Raw genomic sequence first — 21748 nt, 5'->3', positions numbered from 1 at the left:
ATGTAAGCAATGACACTGGGTTATTTGCAAGAAAAAGATGCTCTATCCACAGGCTCCTTAGCACATTGTTCATTCTTCTGAACCACCTGTGTGAGAATTCACCACTATCTGCCCCCCAAAAGTATAATGTGCGATTCTACTAGCGACTCCCTCAGTCAGTTTCAACAGAGTAATATTGATTTCTGCTTTGAGTGTGTGATTTGTGAGATCTCTTAATAAGATTTCAACTCAGAGCAAGGTCTCTAATCCCTAACAGCACTATTGGTCCAATACCCATAAGGCAGTTGTCAACTGACCCTCTGCTAGCCCATTTAACAGATGGATGGGTTCATAGAGCCCATAGCACAGACCATGCAGAAAAACGTTGTAAAATACTGAACACGACACCTCCATTTTGGAGAAGGGGGTGCAATTATTGTCCTGCACTTTCAGTTTAGTGCTAAAGCATCAATCTGGTTGGATGCAAAGCTCCTAGGTGGACATGCTCTTAATGGATTAGAAAAAGAAATACAATGGGTGGTAATACTGACCAACTGTCAGCTGGGAAATTAATAGAAAACAACGAATATCTCAAGCTTAAAGGAAAGGAAAGCACTCTAAAACTTCTTCTCTTAAAAAAGTAAGGAAGAAAACTTTCCCACTCTTGGACCTGATAACACTAAAGCAACTGAAAGCAGCTGAACTCCTCAAATTACATTTACACAAGAGAATGTGGCTAGGTTTTTGCGGGGGGTCCCTGTTAGGGTGGCAAACCAGGGCTACGCATATCCCACAGACATCTGCAGGCTATTAGGGTATAAAGATTGCAGTATAATGCTACACAGCTTTGAGAGCTGCAGACAGAACCAAAGGCTCTGAAACCTAGCCTGATAATATTTATCTAGCATACACATTTATCTGCAAACCAATTAAAAGTGCTTCATCTGTATCCAAATCTCGCTGCAGCAGAGGTAAAAATCAGGCATTCAGAATGAAATGGGAGGGGTAGGAGTATCTCACTGTAAACAAATGATCCTTTCTTCTAACAAAGATTGTATACGTGTGTGGATGTTTTTTAATACACAGCATCTGGATGGTTCAGAGTTCCAGTAATGGGACACAAAGCCTTTCACCCCAAGGTTACTGGTTCAAATAGAGGCCAGGTAGACAGACACTGCAAATTAAACATATGAAACAGCTTGATGGATTTGTAGCCAAATGACCTTCAGCCCTCTTCCTTGAGGACTAGGCATAGCACTAAAACATGGCAAAGAGAGAGAGAGAGAGAGGCTGAACACAAGGGAAAGTAATGGAAACTAGCTGGCAAGGGTACACCCTGAAGAAGATCACAAAAGCTGAAGACTAATCTGGTCAGAGACAGCAGTCAACTGCACTGTTTTCTATGATTAAGCTGTCTCCTTCTGAAATGCCTATATTACCTCAAATATGTAAAAATTAAGAAATAACATCTATCTGTCCAAATCTGGACATCCTTAACCAAAATGCCATTTTGCATTTCAGTCTGTTCAGTAATCTCCCATCTTTTCACTGTGCAGAGAAGAGTCGTTCACATGCCACAAATTATCACATATAAAAATTATCATAAAAAGGATTTCGTTTGCATTTTCTTTATTGAAAAGTTAATGCGCACTTTTAAAAAAGTCAGCAAACAGCAGAACTAATCGCTCACAGCCTGCTCTAAGCATCTCAAATGCAACCACTGAAACTCTGACTTAGCATCCTGTATGAGCTCCCGCCCAGCAACAAAACAAAATATTTAGACCAGAACTTTAAAACAGCTGAAAGTTGAATAACAAGCCTGATTTCTTTTTGTCTTTGAAAAAGCAAAAACTTGCCACTATCCAGACGAGAACAAAAAGTTCAGTCTGCGATCTACTGATGTATTTGTACTAAAGTGTCCTAAATCATTGCAGGAGGTAGGACTGACGAAATCTTTGAAATACGGTACACCAGGCACGTCCAACAGATAGATCGTGATCAATGGGTTGATCACTGGACGTCTGTGGTAGATCACTGGCTCCCCCCCAAAAAAGCTCAACAACTTTGACCTGAACCCCCCAAAAGGGGGTAGATCAGTGCCAGTTCTTAACTCTGTAAGTAGACAGCAGTCTCTTGGGAGTTGGCCACCCCTTCTTTACTCAGTACATTATTAATTCCCCACTGATTCACTTCACTGAAGTCAATAGAAGGTGCCTGGTGCTTGCTTGTTTTTATTTTTTAAAAAAACAACAAACAATTTTATTAAGAATATTAGAAAAAGCCTGATGTTAAGCAGCTTGCAGATTAGGTGCATTTGAAGAAGAATTTATATTTTTTCTTTTTGAAATACAGTCCCACAAACACTCTACGGGGAAACATCCTTCCTAATTTTGTTCTACTGTTTAGGCAGCAAAACCCAAAGCTGTCCTCCTGATCCCTGAAAAAGCCTTTCTAAGAGCACGTCTACAACTGTAACCTTAATGAATTTAAAACCTGCACAATTGCCCTGGCTAACAACCAAGGAAGAGGGAAATATAGTTCATCAAACGGTCCAGAGAGCTCTAACAAAGCATCCTTATCACCAATACAAAACACTTCGAAGGAGCATTGGTGGGGACGGGGGACCCATTACATTAACTAGTTTCAAGCCAACTGAAATTTGTGCTGGATACATTCCCTGAACCTAAACCTTTGACATACTCATTCCCCACAATGTATTACAGCCCCACATTATACAGCTGTTGTCTATCCAGTGGCTGATCACCAAAGAATTGATGCTTTTGAATTATGGTGCTGGAGGACACTCCTGAGAGTCCCATGGACTGCAAGAAGACCAAACCTACCCATTCTGAAGGAAATCAGCCCTGAGTGCTCACTGGAAGGACAGATCCTGAAGCTGAGGCTCCAATACTTTGGCCACCTCATGAGAAGAGAGAACTCCCTGGAAAAGACCCTGATGTTGGGAAAGATGGAGGGCACAAGGAGAAGGGGACGATGGAGGACAAGGTGGTTGGACAGTGTTCTTGAAGCTACGAACATGAGTTTGACCAAACTGCGGGAGGCAGTGGAAGACAGGAGTGCCTGGCGTGCTCTGGTCCATGGGGTCACGAAGAGTTGGACACGACTGAACGACTAAACACCAACAACAACAACATCCAGTGGCATTTATATCTGCCCCAACTCCCCTTATATATCCTGCCACGTTTCTACATAACCTATAGCGTCACTTACCCAACACTTACCATAGAATATTGAGGAATGATGCCCCCCATTGATCCATGATAGATATAGACTGATCCAACGTAGTCATCTTCTTTAGGAGCACCAATGGCAACATCTAGGCAAGACAATGTGAGACAGTGGAAATGGGAAAGAGCCCCTTTCAATCTTTTATTTTTTTAAGACTCTTGCCACAACAAACCATCTTCATCATAAAGATGAAAGCCACTCAATCAGCAGCTGCCTGGCTTATAAGAAAAAAGTTGCCCCGTTTAATGAGCTGACTTTAAAATAAAACCCTCAAAATGCATATTTACATTGCTTCTAATAAGAAACATCTGTTTGGGTTCCACAAATAATACCAGCCATGCGCAAGGGGAATCACGGCAACCCTTTACATGCTTTATGTATCTCAAGGGAGAGATCTGGCATTGTACATGAAGCCACCACTGGCACACAGAACACAAGCCACCCACCATGAAGCCGTGGCAGATCCATTGAAAAATCCACTCATAATGCCTGCTTTCTAAAGCCTTGATATGATGCAAGTTGGGATGGATTGCTCAGCTCTAAAGCACTGAGAGGAGTTTGAAAGAAAGCAACAAAGTTGGGTGGAAGGGAATATGTCTAGGCCAAGGCCCACCCAAAATGACATTATATCCAGATGAATTACGGCACTGCTGTTTTAAGTAAGTTTTAAGTTGCTTCAAATTGTTTTTAATGTTGGATTTTAATTTTTTGTAACCCACCCTGAGACTGCGAGATGAAGGGCAGCTAATAAATTAAATTAAGGACAATAATAATAATGCTGGAACATCAACACTTTCCAAATTTGCTTATAATTAGAGCTGCAACCTTTAGTCCACAGATTAAATCAACTAGTTTTAGTTAATTAATAGCAGAAACCAACTTAAAACCAGCAAGGGCAAATTTGAACTGGATTTTGTGAAGCTCGGTGTTATTTTTCTAGACTGTTTTCATTCTGGTGTGTTACTGTAATTGGGAGTATAAAAATGTTGACAAGTGACCTTTCTTTCCAACAGCGAGTGCCCTTTGTTTATTAAGGCTGATTTGTAGGTATTCTTTTGAACAGGAATAGTTTGCTCTGGCAGTAACTTCAGCAACACTCTGAACAACAAGAAGTAACCTTCAGCAACACAGTATGGAAAATCCAGTGTGAAACAAACGTAGTTTACTCGCTATTGCATTGGCAGTGAGGATAACACAGAGGGAAAGTGCTTTCCTGTTGGAATAAATTTGTCCCACAGATACTATGGCACCCTAAAATAGTAACTTCTCACACCTCCTTGCAGATCCCAGACAGGTGCCCCTAGCAGGACTAGCAAAGATCAGAGAACCGACAAGAAGAAGGTAATATACATTGCTTCAACATCCCTTCATGCTTCAGCCTCTGTGGTGTAGTGGTTAAGAGCCGTAGACTCGTAATCTGGTGAACCGGGTTCACGTCTCCACTCCTCCACATGCAGCTGCTGGGTGACCTTGGGCCAGTCACACTTCTCGGAAATCTCTCAGCCCCACTCACCTCACAGAGTGTTTGTTGTGGGGGAGGAAGGGAAAGGAGAATGTTAGCCGCTTTGAGACTCCTTCGGGTAGTGATAAAGCGGGATATCAAATCCAAACTCTTCTTCTTCCATGAAGCACCATAACTGGGGAGCCCTGGTAAAATCCTTTGCTTGGATTAGAACAGGGGTCAGAAAACTTTTTCAGCAAGGGGCCAACCCACTGTCCCTCAGACCTTGTGGGGGGCCGGACTATATTTGGGGGGAATGAATGAATTCCTATGACCCACAAATAACCCTGAGATGCATTTTAAATAAAAGGACTCATTCTACTCATGTAAAAACACGCTGATTCCTGAACTGCCCGTGGGCCGGATTGAGATGGCAATTGGGCCGCATCCGGCCCCCGGGCCTTAGTTTGCCTATCTATGGATTAGAAGCTGGATCTGTCAGCCACAAAAAAAACCTCTCTGGGGGAGAAAGTGTGCCTTCAAAGATGAAGAATGATCTGGGTGGGACGGGTTTGAAGCATACACATTTCTGAAGCACTCCATAGCAGGTCCCTGCCTCAGTTCAGAGCACTCCAGGGAGACCCAGCACCAGCCCAGAGCCCACGTGCAAAAGAAAATAGACTGACCTGGGAATCCATCCTCATCCATATCTCCCAGGGAGGCAATACTTTCCCCAAAGTGTGCGTTGTAGGCAATGTCACCATTCAGAACAAGTTGCTCCTCCATGACTCCCTAGGAAACAGGAAATAGGACAGGCTAAGAAAAACAGAGCGAGTGTTGAGAGATGCATGGGCTCTTTGCTAGAGCATTGCTCATGCACATGTTCCCCAGGAAGCGTCTGGAGCATGTCCTAACCAAATTTCAAGTTGGCAACACTAAACCCGGGCATTATATAAAGGAAATGCTGTAAATTGAAAAGGCACTTAATTGCTCCTGAAAAGGAAGCGGCTAGCCAGGATGACAGAGCAAAGGCCGATTAGCGGCCAACTGCGATATTTCAAAAAGAAATCTTAGATAAGTAAAATCGTGCACTCGAGACAGTGCAAAAGTTCCAAACAATTGAGCAACTAAGCCGGTGAGGTTAATTCTGTTCCGTTCCAAAGAACGGCCAAGAAGAACTATTGTAAATAGCATAGACTCAGTCTCTGCAGCAAAACTCCCATGTGATAATAATGAGGTCTGCAGCACTTAAGTAAATTAATCTGTTGGAATAATTCGTTAAAACATTTCGATTGCCTAAAAAAAAGTGCTTCCAGCTAATCAGCCAGCAGGTTTTAAATCATTCTTAACAAAGTACTTATAAAAAAAGGAGGTGGCAAGTGTTGTCTTAGAAGGGTCGTTCCCTCCTGTATGAAAGAGACGAGATGCAAAGCCACTAAGGGGTTACGTGTGTGGGCTGCATGGGGAATTATCTGATTCTTTGGACTTGACTTGTACATTTACCAACAACATTGGCCATTGCTCTATGAGCACATTACTGTAGCATTCAGTTCCATCTTTCATAGGGGGGGAAATGCCATGCTTTGGAGTCTGTTATTTTGGGGTGGAACAAAGCAAATGAATCTTAAAAAACGAGGAAACCACTTTACACAGGAATAGGTTGACAACATTAGAATGCAGTTGGGTTAGATATAAGAGAGTGACCAAAAAGAGCAAAAATACCGTATTTTTTGCTCTATAAGACTCACTTTTTCCCTCCTAAAAAGGGGAAATGTGTGTGTGTGTTATGGAGTGAATGCAGGCTGCACAGCTACCCCAGAAGCCAGAACAGTAAGAGGGATCGCTGTTTTCGCTGCGCAGCGATCGCTCTTGCTGTTCTGGCTTCTGGGATTCAGAATATTTTTTTTCTTGTTTTCCTCCTCCAAAAACTAGGTGCGTCGGTAATTTTTCTTTTTAAAACCCTACCAAAGCTCCCACAAAAATGCTGATATGTTTTTCATGCTTTTATGTCAGTTTCTGCCATCTACCCTAGACTTCAGGTGCAGGAGAGTTATTTCCATAAGGAAACCAAACACCGTTGTTTAAACCCAGCTCCGTGTCTATCTCAAGGGGTCTTTCCCATGTTTTTTGTGAATAGGTAGGGACTGGTTTCTGGAAATTGCAATCAAATCTTTTGGGAGGTCTTCAGAAAGCTGCTGACATAAAGAAAATCCTATATAATGAATCTGTAACAAAAACAATGAGGTGAAAGTAAAGTTTTATTGTGTTTTTCTTTTCTTCTGCACTGAGCGCAAGGTACGGTTTCATGAGGCTTGCCCTGAGGCTCCACATGTGGTACAATGATGCTTATGTGCAAAGCGACTTTGCTATGGAACATGTGGAGTGAGTGAAAGTAATTTGGACTGCGGCAAATCAGAATCAACCCGAGTGGCCCTTGTATTGGCAAATCTAGAACACACTTTCTAATAAGATTAATTTCAATAAAGCCTCACAGGGAAATTACTAGTAAATACATGTTTAGAGACAGGCATTAGGGACCATTAATGCAAAATATTTTTCAGGATTCACAGAACCCAGAAGATAATATTTCGATTCATTATTGTGAGCACCCCAATTTTCTCAAGTGTTCTCTGTCCCCTTGCTTCCTGACTCACAACTACTGAGAAGATATGGGTTCAAATCCCTGCTCAAACATGAAGGGTGCTCAATTGCCTTGGACACTCTCTCATCCAGTCCTGTTACAGAAGGTTGTTGTCAAGATGAAAAGGAGACTCCACACCCTAAACTCCTGTGAGGAAAGGTGGAATGCTAGTAAAATTAATAATAAGTTTTTAAAAGGGGAAATACTAAGGTTGAGTATAATTTGTAGATAATTTGTAGATGAGAGAGTGAAGTCTGGAAGTTCCAGACAACTAGAATTTTGTGATCCAAGCAGGAATGGAATGTTGTGATTGAAACAAGGATCTCTAAAACCCAATGCTTTTAGTTGGACTTTCGTCAAGATTATTTTATCCAATCCAAAAGGGTCTCTCCATTTATGACATTCCGGAGGACGTTGCATTTCTGGTGCTCTAATTCTAAACCTTCATGTTTATACTATACCTCTTCAACTATCTGAAGAAAGACACAAAGTTACATCATTCCATTGTGACTGTTTGACCTCAACTGACCTAAGTAGCCATGGTTTGTGAGACGAATTGCGAGAAAGGAGAGCGCCAACAGCATTTATTTAGGGGGAAAGGAGACATTTTTCATAAACAAAAGTGTCTCTGAGAGAGCCCATGTGGCTCGTGTTCCTTCCAAACAAGTTGCGGTCATTTCAGAGAACAGGAAGCTCATGTTGATTATTTCCCTAGGCTACTGTTGGGTCACGGTGGTTGTGCAATGGGCAGTTTTGCAAGCAAGAGTCCAGTGATTTCTTTCCCTAGGAACACCAACACTGTATAGGGTTTTCAACGCAATCAAAATGAAAGTCAGTTCTTGCTGCTGCTTTTCATATGGGTTCAACTCTCTAAACTTACCTTCAAGTACACATTTAAAAACAAAACCATGCTTCTTTCTCCCAGATAATGCAAAGGCTGGTCTTAAGAGTCACCATACTTCAGCAGAAAGGGAAGGTGAATTAGAAGCCGTTGCTTAATTTGATACTGGTTTCACAACCAGTATATAAAGTGAAGTGAAATGAATGCTATTTCTTCTTCTATGCAGGTTCTATATATAAACAGTGGCTACTACTCGGGCATATTCTGTAAACCTCAGCTGTAATGGGTGTCATGTCCTGGTTTGGACACAACCAACTATAGACCTGGAGTACATGATACCCAGTTCAAAGACCCTGAAGTTAGGGACTTGAGGAGAAAAACTGAATCCTGGAATACAGCAAGCAGAACATTCTGCTCAGCTGACCAAGCAAATGCAGAAGACTCCTAACAAGAAGGTTGGCAAATCATGTTTATGCTGTGAACCACCCTGAGATCTATGGATGAAGGGCGGTATACAAATTTAATAAATAAGAATAATAAATAATAACAACTGCCTGTAATCACAGCAGCCTTGCTCTCATCGCATGGCATCTAATGAAGGGGACCCCGATCCATGAAAGCCTATGCCGTAATAAATTTGTGGGTCCAAGTTGCAGAATCCCTGACAGTGGGAAAGGAACACACTTACTCTGACAGGATTCTACATTAATCAGAGCTGAGCACAGAATTGTGACATTGCTGCTGTTTCTTGTGTACTATTAGACTTTGAGTCCTTCTGTATAAAACTAAGGGAGTCCCCATGCTTCTATCCCAGTCTAAATTTTGGATGCCCACCTGAACCCGGCTCCCCAAACGGCTCCATATGCCGCCACCATTAGAGGCTTGGCCAGTGAAATCAAAGGACGGTGCCTTTCTATTGTGGTGCCAAAATAAAGGAACGCCCTCTCAGAGGCAGCTTGTCTAGAGCCATCACTGTTTGCTTTTTTGCAAGCTGTAAACACATAAGCATTTCCCTGTGCTTCAGGGGTGTTTTCAGACCATGGTTTTATGCTATTACCATAGTGTGCTCCTTGCAAATGTCATATCACTGGGGGTTTTTTATGCTGGGCTATGCTGCATTTACAAGCTCCTTTTAGGTATTTGCCAATGAAAATGCCTGATAAAAGTACTGAAAAATAAACCACAATGTTGATAATGCAAACCCAGAAATAGTACCTCGGGTTAAGAACTTTGCTTCAGGATGAGAACAGAAATCGTATGGCGGCGGTGCAGAAGCAGCAGGAGGCCCCATTAGGTACCTCAGGTTAAGAACAGTTTCAGGTTAAGAACGGACCTCTGGAACGAATTAAGTTCTTAACCAGAGGTACCACTGTATTCTTATTCACCTTTAAGGGGTTACAGGACTTTACTGTTTTTTGAAATATCAGGCTAATGTGGCAGCTCTTCAGGAATGGAATTAGATATCAACTGGATTTTGGACTTCCCAACAAATTATGAAAAACAAGTGAATCCTGACTTTTTTGCTAGGACTGTTTGGCCATTTCTGTTCAGGAGCTGAAATAGCACCCACCTCTGCTCAGTGCCTTAAAGCAGAACTTGCATGATCTGAGATTAGTGTTAAAGGATTTCCCTGGGACATTTTGCTCCACTCCTTTTTGTACTCACATTTCCTCTACTGAGGTAGACGGTGACTTGACCCTCATCCCGGATCTCGGAAAACATGGGCGCTCCCACCAGGAGGTCCGAAAGGCCGTCAGAATTCAGATCAACTGCACATAAGGAGGAGCCAAAGTAAGAGCCCATCTGCAACCAAGCCGAGTCACAACAAAGCATTCAGTATCTGCCCACACACAGGAGGAAATCATTTATGCTTTTCGTTGTTTGTAATTGAAATAGCAACTTGCTACTTTATCCCTCACAACACAGCAGCTCTCGGAAGTCTCTGGGCCACTGGGTCACGCCAGCCTTTCATTCATTCATTCATTATTTATTTAATTCTTTTATTATTATTAAAGGAGTTAAAGTTATACTTTTTCCTGTGTCATAAAAACAAGCTGCTGCTGCATGCCAAAAATCATTACTTGAAACACACACGGGCTCTTTCAGCGACCGTGATGGTTTTGTGAATAGGGCAGCAAACATGCAGATTCTCATTTACATCATCCTTTCTGGAAAGGTCAGGCATGTGCAAAGGCATTCACGAGATCGGTTTAACAGACAAAAAAAAAACAGAAAAGTAAACTCATGTTAACTTCAATGTGATTTTTAAGGAATGTATATTAAGCCTAGGAATATTTAGTTGCTGTGTTGGGTGAGCAGGGTTGAAAACTATGATCTGAACAAGCTCAAGAACTAGTCTGTCAAGGAATGTCTTTGCAGGATGTTTAAGGAAAAAGGATCAAGATGGCAGACAAATAGGGAGTGATCGCCAACTTTTGCAAGGCGTCTGTCATGAAGTTTGCATGCTACATCCCTAGGACTGAAGACTCCACACCATGCGGAATGGCTCCAGAACATGGATAATTTCCATGCCAATCTCACATATTTTTGGGTGGCAGCTGGCACCAGTATAGAGATGTTCTACAAAACAGGGTGAACTGACACATTCAGTAGAGTTTCCATATGAGTCCTAATATGATTCTGCCTGAAATGGTTCCGTTTCTTCCTGACCTTTTGTCTTTATTCACCCATTGTGAATCTGGGACTGTGTGTAATTCATCCAGTGCCAAATTGCAAGCACATCTGATGACCTTTATTTTACCACTAGCATTATTACTCTCACCTCATTACATGCTCTTGATTGGCTGAAAAGTTGTGTTTCCCTCCCACCCACCACCCACACAATGATGATATCAGCCATGCAACAACAGCCACACCTATCACTACAGAGTAGACACTGACTTCTCAAATACAGAAAAGATTGCAAACACTGTTTGCAAGTCACGGCAGAAAGATGAGAGAAAGTGCAAGCCATCATCTCAGATCTCCAATCTGTTTGCTTTTGCAGGGCTAAGGTCAAACATTTAGCATTTCGCTCCCTTTGTGGGTTCTTTGTTTACAAGGCTTTCATTACGCATCGGCGGTTTTTATACTAATAAAAAATCTAGGCAGCGAATACCTGAGCAATATGTCACAGTGGATGTAAGCAATTTCAAGCGGGAAAGGGGTTTTGTTTGCCCAACTGCAACATTATTGTGCAGAGTTGGTGACCTGGTGTTACTGTGAGAACCGTAACTTTTTGCTATTCACATCTGGCACATGGTTTCCAATTTCCTGTAAGGAACTAAGAATCTCTAGCAGTGAAGAATCCAGCAGCAGGATTCAAGAGCTCTCTGTGCCATTGTAGTAGCTCACTAGATAAGAGAGTCACTGGCCTGATCTTTGCTGTGCTACAGCATCACAAATGCCCACAAGTGGTCTTTGCAGCTACCACCTCAGCAAGGATCACATGACAGGATCATGTGACAGAACGGCACAGCTGCATTACACGTGGTCCCATAAACCTACTGGTTCCATTGACCCAAGCAACACAGAAATGAGGCATAGAGTGAACTACTCTTCGAAGAACCGATATCCACTTGCCTGCTTAACAACCCTAACATTTCCCCCCCTCCCCAAAGAAACAGGAAAAGGTTGTTAACATGAAGGAAAAAAGCACAAGAGTGCACCCTTGTTGTTGACGTCATGGAAATGTTAGACCTTCTCGTGATTTTAGTACCTGAGAAATACATTTCACAAATAAAAAGCCTTCCCTTGCACGTGCATGCGCACACACACAAATACACACACAACCCTAAAACATTTCAAAGGCTTTGTCAGAACAGGGCTCAGTATCAAAATCTCTGAGGGCTATTTTACATTTGAGATTTTCTCACACAGCTATTGCCTCTCATATCAAACCATCACTTCCGACAAATGCTCAAATGTCTTATTTCACCACGTGTGAATATATCAATAATAATAATAATAATAATAATAATAATAATAATAATAAATTTATTTATATCCCATTATATCCCACCCTCCCCAGCCGAAGCCGGGCTCAGAGCGGCTAACAACAGTAAAACGATAAAACATTCTAAAATCATTTCATTATAAAATTAATTCCAATCAAATTAATGGCAACCATTGGGCTAGAGGTTCTGTGAGGATTGCCAAAGGAGGGAGTCAGGCTGTGCCCTGACCAAAGGCCTGGTGGAACAGCTCTGTCTTGCAGGCCCTGCGGAAAGATGTCAAGTCCCGCAGGGCCCTAGTCTCTTGTGACAGAGCGTTCCACCAGGTCGGAGCCACAGCCGAAAAAGCCCTGGCTCTGGTTGAGGCCAGCCTACCAAGATATCCACGTGGGCAGTGAGAAAAAGTAATATGTGAAGGGCTGGCCCTACCATGTGGCAGAGTGGAGCAGCCACCTCAGGCAACTGATTTTGCGTGGCACAAAACACCACAAATTATTAGTTGCTTCATTGATAATTGTTTTATTTTTTGCTGTTAGGGAATGTGGAGGCACTTGTGAGATCTTGACCAACCTAAGGTATTATGTACCAAGATTTGCAGGGGGGATATTTGCTGCTATACCACAAGTAACAACATGTCTTAGACCAGGCATAGGCAAACTTTGCCCTCCAGATGTTTTGGGACTACAATTGCCATCATCCCTGACCACTGGTCCTGTTAGCTAGGGATCATGGGAGTTGTAGTCCCAAAACACCAGGAAGGCCGAGTTTGCCTATGCCTGTCTATGCATTGGACAATAGAGAAAATTACAGCCCCAGGCCATAAGAAATTGTGAGCAATATAGCTGTAATCAGAACTTATCTGCAGGATTAAAAGAAAAAGCAATATCTTCCACATAAAAAATAAACAACCAATGATTTAAAGGATTACCCACCTTTTTACCAGAAGCCTGAAAGATCTTTATTAAAGAACCAGACCTCCTATCAGTGCGAAATATATATACCTGTGAAGTTTTAAACAGAAGGAAAAACTAATTAATTCTATTGCACATGAATCCACTCATTATTGATTAGCAAAATACAGCTAAGAGTGCATGTTTGTGGGTACTTCATTCATTAATCTGAAAAGTTTTTGCCCCATCTTTCCACAAAATTGAAGGCAGCTTAGCAAAATACAATAAAAAAACTAAGAATAAAACCTAAGTTTTATTAAAGATGGATACTATTTTTAAAAGCAAACAGAAAAAGCAAGAGCTACCCGCAGTGAAATGTGAGCTATCTCTTATGAAAATCCACCAATGACTCTTGTAAGTAAAGCTGTTTTCAAGTGGCCTCTAAAAGAAATCAAAGTAGGTGACAGGCAAATCTCTTTGGAGAAGACATTTCGCAGTAAGACAAGGGGTATCTGCATGGCCTCAGGGTGGGGTTTAACCCCACAGCCCCTTTGTATATCTGTTCCCTCTTTGCACAAGCAACACGTGAACATCTGGTCAGACAGTCAGTGCTGAACTCGTTCAGCTCAGTATTAGCAAGCCCTCAAGTCCCTAGTCCTTTGTAAAAGACCATTATAAAACCAAGGAAGATCAGCACTGCAAAAAATGCTTTGCACATTTTTTTGAAGAATGTTGCACAAACAATACAACAATGCATAACAGTGGCATTGATCCTAACATAAGTTAAGGAAGTTCACAGAATGAATGTTTTCCATTTCCTCCTCCACACTGCCCTTTCCTACCTACCCAAACGCCACCACCCTCCTTAACAACGCGGGGTGTGTTAAGGGGCCTCTGAGGAAGGGGATAACCAGCCAAAATCGGCAGACCTGCACCTAATTTTAGGACACTCCCACCATATATTCTTCAGAGGAGCCCCCAATCCCCAAAGAGGCTTTTCGTGAGTCTGGTGGGAATGAGAAACATTCCTCCCATGAACCACTTTTAAGGCAACTAATCTTATGATCCAAGCCAGTGTCAATAAACCCTTTCCAAATTACTGTAGCCCCAAATGCCTTGTTCATCCTTTTTTCCGGGAACTCAGTCAAAACAGTGAATATGCTGCCACGTTAGTTAAATGAGCCATTGTTTGATCGAGAGCCACACCTTTCCGACGCCTCCATCCTGAGGAGCTCCTCCAACGACGTCTGTCGTCGTCAGCTGAGAGAAGTGACCCGCTGTCACCGCATATCCTAAGCAGGGCATTTTTAGGGTGGACGAATGGGAGGAGAGAAATGACAAATGAATTCAGAAAAGGAAACAGGTCCAAGGAAAAGGTCAGCCATCTGGATAAAAGCAAAGTTCCCTCCCTCCTCCTTTCTTCTCATAGAGTGTAAATATGCTAGGCTTATTACAAATAACCCCCAAAAATCAACAAGAGGTCTGCTTCTTCAGTACAGGAATTTGCTGGCACTCCATGCGGTGCTGGAAGTGACAATAAACAACTGAATGTCTCTTTTTTTTCCACTGAGACCCAATGGCAAAGGTGTCGACAGAAGCTGTGAGGGTGACAAGCACAAGAGCTTAAGCCAGAAAGGGGCCTGGTTTCCAAAATAAAAATTAAGAGTACAGATGCTCAGCGGGATGAGAAACACACTGGGGTGGGGGGGAACAGTTTGCTTTATGTTGAAGGAACTATCTTTCATGCCTGTTTAGTGACCGTTTCCATTTGGCACCCAAAAATGGGGGTTCCCTCAGTTTAAACTGCTATGCCAAGGGATGTGGGGTGAGGGAAGAGATATAAAGTATATGCTTTAAAGTAAAGGTAAAGGGACCCCTGACCATTAGGCCAGTCGTGACCAACTCTGGGGTTGCGGCGCTCATCTTGCTTTATTGGCCGAGGAAGCTGGTGTACAGCTTCTGGGTCATGTAGCCAGCATGACGAAGCCGCTTCTGGCAAACCAGAGCAGCACACGGAAACACCGTTTACCTTCCCACCAGAGCGGTACCTATTTATCTACTTGCACTTTGATGTGCTTTTGAATTGCTAGGTTGGCAGGAGCAGGGACCGAGCAACGGGAGCTCACCCCGTCGCGGGGATTCAAACCGCCGACCTTCTGGTTGGCAAGTCCTAGGCTCTGTGGTTTAACCCACAGCGCCAACAAGAGCTTAAAATTGTTTTAATCTTTTAATGCTTTTGTTTTATGCCTTTTATCCTTTCAATGTTTTATCCTTTCAACTGCTGTGATAAGTTTTGTGATCTAGCGGTTTATAAATACTTTTATTGATAATAATAATAATAATAATAATAATAATAATAATGCTTGACTAAGGATTAATACAAAAATTAAGGGCCTACACTAAGGGGAAAGGGTTTGTTTGGAAGAGGTATCAATAATGTGGCCCAATTTGCCATCCTACAGATGATATATTATGGGACAGGAGAAGTCTGTAAGTAAAGAAGGAGGAGGAGGTCATGGTGGTTCAGCTCCCTGTGAGGCTGTCATTTCATAGTCCCTTCTGCCTGCAAAAGACTAGCTTTTCAAATCTATTCAAAGGTGGAAACCTCAAGGTCATCAGGATATCCAGCCAACTCTTCTCTAAGAATTTCAAAGTAGCTTTCACTAAGTGGTATTTTTTTTAAACAAAAAACAGACTAATAGTGATAGTGGGCTGAAGAAAAGGGGTGATTATCCAGTTTTTAAAAGCATTTAAAACCAAACAAAAGAAGAAAGTGGAAATCTGGAAATGCTTTAATAATGAGAGCAAGTGGTCACTGAGGACTGGGCAGAAGACATTAGATGTTCAGTATTTCTCTTCTGTCACTCACTGCGTTTTAAATCTTAGTATTCAAAGTATTATTGATGTGCAATGTCTTCAGTCTCTATCTTATCTTGGCAGATATTCTTTGGAGCAATAGACAGCTGTGCCTACTCAAAGAACTGCTATCCTCAGAGTACAGGAGAAGAAAACGAGAACACTTAGAGCTTATAGTTTAGACATACCCAAGAGGTAAAATTAATATACTATACAACATGTGCAAGTTCACAAATCCCAATCTATAGTTTAGCCAAGCAGTTTTCAGACTTTCAGGAAGCCATTTCCACATTCTCATCTACTGAGACAACCCTGCAAATGTTACTGACCCCTACACTTCACAGAAGATTATGGGTTTTTTCGTATTTGAGCCCTGCTTATGAGGCTTACTGTCCATTTATGAAGCTTACTAGCATCATCCAGTGTGAACCAAGAGTGCAACGCAGGACACACCTAACACTGACCTGGGAAAATAATAATGGAGCATCTAAGGAAGTGGACTGTAGTCCACAAAAGCTTGTGAGATAATACGTTTGTTAGTCTTTAAGTTTCAAGATCCTGTTGCTTGGGGGAACAACAGTCTCTCAAAGGAGGGCATTCTACAGCCAGGATATCACCACTGAAAAGGTACTCTCCCTGTTTGTCATCTCCTGAACCTCAAAAGGTAGGGCCACCTGGAGAAAGACCTCAGAAGACAACTCCAAGTCAGTATATACAGAAGGAGAAAAAATCGAGGGAACCTCATCCCCAATAATTAAGGACTTGAAAGGTCCAAAACGTGTCACTGAAAAAGCTCTAACAAGCTTTCATAGAATACAAGGGTCCCTGAAATTCACTGACTTAGACTATTAGGCCTAAAATAACCCATTCTCCGTGTATTTTCTTTCTTTCTTTCTTTCTTTCTTTCTTTCTTTCTTAATCACTTCCCATGGGGCATCCCAAAGCAATTTACAACATAATAAAAACTTATATGAAACAGCTGCATATATAAAAACATTTTTTCTAAACAGATAAAGATATAAGCAAACACTTTAAGATAACCAGAGCACATTCATAAACTCAATTCAAATCTGATGCCGATACCAACTAGGATTTTTTTTTAAATGTCCATTTAGAAGGCTTATATTCATGAATATTTCCCATACCTGACACAAAAAAACTTTGTGCAAGACAGTTTAGACCGGTGTCCCACAGCCTGGTGCCTCCCAACCAGCAGGTTGTGATGGCTGAGATTCATGGGAGTTGTAGTCCCAACATCTGGAGGAAACCAAGACTTGAGACTAGTAACAATGGACAACTACACATCACTTACCTAGGTATGTATACCGCTTGGCTATCACAGATTCATCATTCAGCTTGAAATAAATATTGTCAGTGAGATTCAGCACTTTGATGGTCCCAGTCCAGTAATAAGATCCCGGGGCTCCCATGACAACCAGCTCCTACCAACAGAAGAGTTTCAGCAGTCAATAAAATAAATCTTTGAAGCTCCTCAAGAATGATGAAGACCAGAAAAGTAATCATCTTCAGAAATTCTGTGGTGCCGGGGGGCAGAGAAGATTGATAAATTGGGGAAGACTGAAACAGGTTAGAATAATCTAAACTTTCTGGATTACTTTAAGAGCATGAATTGTATTGTGCAATTAGAATGTCATGTCATGTCACATTAAACCACAATTAAAATAAACTGTGGTTTAATGTGAATGAGCACCATGCTGATGCACACTGTTGAAATCCCAGGTGTTTTGCTCTTCCCTTTATAGTAAGAATTCACCACTATACCAACTTGTTTGTTACCCAGGTGAGGAACTCCTCCTACTGCTGGGAAACAAACTATGGTTTTGCTTGTTGCATATCCAGCTGCAGGTTCTCCAAACAAACCACGAGCAGAAGCCAATATGTGTCTGTGGCTTAGGGGGAACAAACCACACGTCTGGGATATAACAGTGCATCAAGCTAGACAATGGCTTGTTTCCTAGCAGAAGAAGCAGCAAGGGAGAAATAGAGGAGCTCATTCACATTAAACCATTTTAACTGCTCCATCTAGCTCAATATTGCCAATGCTGAGAAGCAACAGCTCTCCAGGGTGCCAGACAGTACCAGCCCCACCGGGAGATGCTGGGGACTGAACCTGGGACCTTCTATCCTGCATGATGCTCTACCATATAAAAGTCTCACTGCCGTAACTGAAACAAAGTCCCATAGACCTTTTCTAACTGTATATCTATAAGTCCCAGCAGGGAAAATAAAGGCTTCAGTTGAAAGTTAATCTTCAAAATTCTCCGTATCAATGTATATATATTTGTATCCAATATTTTTTGGCTTTTTTACACATCCACCAAGCATGATAAAATATCCCTTCCTGTCCTTTACATTCCCAGTAAGTATTTGTTTGCATAAAACGTGCAATGAACTTACTGAGGTATGGCAGCAAAGGAGCTGCCACCTTTTCAAGGACTACCTTTAGCTATGAATCTATCCCCAGCACTTCTCCTCAGTTCAGTGGCAGACTTTGATCTTTGAAATTTCAGTGGTGCACAGTGCAAACCCAAAATTTGTCATCCGCCTGCCCCCTTCTATTCTGCTCAGCTCCCTGTGTTATAGTTGGGAAGCCGTGCAATGCCTTCTAGTGTCGGCTCAGTGTGGTGGACCCAGCAGCACCGCCCCAGTCTCTGCTCAGTTCTCTTATAGGGTAGTCACAGCGAATCCTCACAAGAATTCAGCTTGGGCCTCAGAAACTTTGGGATCCCCTAGACTGCCTAGCTCTTCTCCACCAGACCGACAAACTAGGCCTGGACCATCAGAACTTGGCTGCTTCCATCTACACAAGGTCAGAAGCTATAGCAGACAGCTCTATACATACAATGTATGTAAACACGGCAGGCTCCATAACTTTGAGTGGCTGGTCTTTTGGGACAACCAACCCATCTCACAGCAGAAAACAGCACGCATTAGCAAGATGGAATGCTTGTGCATTAGACGCTTGTCTGTTTGACCCAGAACTCATTTATCTACATTTCCTGCTCACTCTGAAATGGCTGAAGCTGCGAGGCAGTGCACCAGAAGTTCAAAGCCACCTTTTGAATGCGGAGCAAGCAAAGGGAGTTCAGAGCATGGGAAAAGGAACAGGCTTGATATTGCAGACAAGTCAGGAAACAGCTGCTGCTGACACGGCTGTGGTGATCAAACGCGTTATCAAACAGGTTGCCACCCTTTCCAGATTAACCTGAAAAAATCCCACCGGCTTGTTTTGAACACTGTGGCACATGCTTTGTTTATATGATCCTGAGTGATTAAACCCTTTGGGCCCGATGCAAAGATGCCTTGGAAATTAATCTCTCTCACATTCCCTTCCAATCTAGATTTGCCCAAGGCAGAGCTAGACATTACCAAAAGCACATGATGGCTGCCAAAAACAGTGGCCTTGCGTCTCGTTTCCTGTTCTCATAAGCTTCTTTGATCATCTAGCCCAGAGCTGGCTTGCAGCAGCTCTGAAGGATCTCAGGCAGCAGAGGTCAACAGGGTAGCACAGGCAGGGCAGCGCTGTGCATCTGGCTTCCTGGCACCAAGCATTTTCCAAGAAGGAAAGGTGCAGAGAGCTCAGTGCAGTGCAACGCTTTTTAAAGGGAGTGCGGCTCTTGGGAGAGGCTGCTATCCCATAAGTTGCGCTGCGATCCCGCTGGCTGTCCTGGCTTCTTGCTTAGCCACGCGCAGCCTCTCCCAGGGAAGGGGAGCCTTCATCCTGCTGCCTGGGAGAGGCTGCGCACGGCTATCCCATAAGCCAGGACAGCAAGCGGGATCGCTGCACAGTGATCCCGCTTCCTGTCCTGGCTTCTGGGATTCAGAACTTTTGTTTTCTTGTTTTCCTCTTCCAAAAACTAGGTGCGTCTTATGGTCTGGTGCATCTTATAGAGCGAAAAATACGGTAAGTGAACTGGGAGTGTGCAAAATCACTATGTATCTAATAGTTCCTGCATAGTGTCATATGCAAAGCTGCAGAATAAAAGGATAACAAATGCTGGGAAACTGCTGCAAGGAAAGTTTGAAGGCAAGTTTCTCGATTCAGAGACTTTTTACACTGTAGCAACCAGGAGGTTTTGGCCAAAGCTCCACCACTCACCTCTGTGAAGTAGCCTGCTATTCCAGCCTGACATGAGCCATGCTCTTCACCATATTTCTTCTTATACTCTAGGAAGGAGAAGGATTAAAGGGGAGGGGGGAGAGAAACACAGTCACGTCAGTCCCTGCCAAATATGTGTGGTTCGCAGTTGCACAGTCCCGTCCACTTCATTCCACATGGGCTGCTCAGCTCTGAGTTGCAGGAGGCTCTTGGCTGAGCCAGCACTGGGAAATCTCTGAAATTCACAAAAACCTCAGAAATCCAGGCTCCTTTGCCACAGTACATGGGTATTGTCAAAGCCAAGCTTTGGAGGAACAGCACTGTAAACAGATAACGTTTCCCCGTTTGCGAAATCTGAAAGGGCGGGGGCCAGGAAAAAGCCTCTGACCATTTAGGACGGGAGACCAGTCATGAGACTCGAGAATGAGAGAGGGGGAGACCTGCATGCGAGGGGCAGCAAATAAATTAAGGTTGAAATCATTGATCAGAGGCAGACTGACTTAACCCTTTGGTCCCCAACCAGAATGAAGCTGAAGAACACAGAACAGCGTATGCTCACATTGATTATTGATGCCCTGCCTCTCCCAGGTCTTCTCTTGACCTTCTTTCTGTGTCTTTCCCTTTACTCTTTTTCCTTCCACTGTGATAATTTGGAATATAACACTTTGGGGCAGAGGTCTATTCCATGGGCTTATGTTAGGCTATAAAGCGGCATGTACATTGATGGTGCCATAACAATATCAGTAAGACCACGTGGGCAACAACAAGAGCAGCCCAGAGCCTGTGAGAACACAACAGAGGCACAGGGAATAGTTGGCACGTGGCATCACCAATGCCAGCCATGAATATTCCTCTGGTCCAGGTTTCGAACCTCTGAATTACTACTCTGCTTTCTTCAAGATAAGCCAGGATTGCCTGTTCACCCACCTTCAAGCAAGACCATCCCAGTTATATACATCATCTCTGTAATGTAGAAAAATTCAGCATAGCACAGAACTAAAAGGGTGTTTTTGAAGAAAAATTGAAAGCTACTGCACATCCAGAAGAAGCCATTTGGGGCAAAATAAATGAATCATGATAACCAGTCACACTGAGAGCACCATAGAACCACGTTTGGTGGGGTACTAATTTATAGCTAACTTAGCAAACAAACCAAGGGACGCGGGTGGCACTGTGGGTTAAACCACAGAGCCTAGGACTTGCCGATCAGAAGGCTGGCGGTTCAAATCCCCGCGACGGGGTGAGCTCCCGTTGCTTGGTCCCTGCTCCTGCCAACCTAGCAGTTCGAAAGCACGTCAAAGTGCAAGTAGATAAATAGGTACCACTCCGGTGGGAAGGTAAACAGCGTTTCCGTGCGCTGCTCTGGTTCGCCAGAAGCGGCTTAGTCATGCTGGCCACATGACCCGGAAGCTGTCTGCGGACAAACACCAGCTCCCTCGGCCTATAGAGCGAGATGAGCGCGCAACCCCAGAGTCGGTCACGACTGGACCTAATGGTCAGGGTTCCTTTTTTAGCAAACAAAATGTGGATAGTGTCATTATATGGTTTAATCACTAGATGGCACTGGACTTAGTTGACCCTGGGTAAAAGGAGTTTTCTGTGTCTAGTCTGTTCTTGTCAAAGAGAGACAACAAAGTTCTTGTCTGGCTTCTTGACTGGTGTGTTCTCCAAGCCCTCCGTGACAATTATTTTTTCTATGGTGTTTAAGTTTTCTTCCCTACCTAATTTCCACTTGCTCTGGAAAATTTAAACCAAATGGCAAACCCGCTTAAAGGCTG

General features: G+C 43.0%; 1 protein-coding gene across 1 annotated transcript in view; it reads right to left on the bottom strand.

Moving 5' to 3' along the window:
• ITGA9 (integrin subunit alpha 9) overlaps positions 1 to 21748 on the bottom strand; it is a 227546-nt gene that overhangs the window by 167829 nt on the left and 37969 nt on the right. The window contains 7 exon segments of the mRNA XM_053359512.1: positions 3222 to 3316; positions 5356 to 5461; positions 9817 to 9954; positions 13037 to 13105; positions 14201 to 14286; positions 17163 to 17292; positions 19971 to 20038. Of these exon segments, the coding sequence (XP_053215487.1) occupies positions 3222 to 3316; positions 5356 to 5461; positions 9817 to 9954; positions 13037 to 13105; positions 14201 to 14286; positions 17163 to 17292; positions 19971 to 20038 (692 nt within the window).

This window comes from Podarcis raffonei, chromosome 12 (genome assembly GCF_027172205.1).
Source record: "Podarcis raffonei isolate rPodRaf1 chromosome 12, rPodRaf1.pri, whole genome shotgun sequence".
In the NCBI taxonomy this organism is placed as follows: domain Eukaryota; kingdom Metazoa; phylum Chordata; class Lepidosauria; order Squamata; family Lacertidae; genus Podarcis; species Podarcis raffonei.
This window is presented reverse-complemented; position numbering and strand designations above follow the sequence as displayed.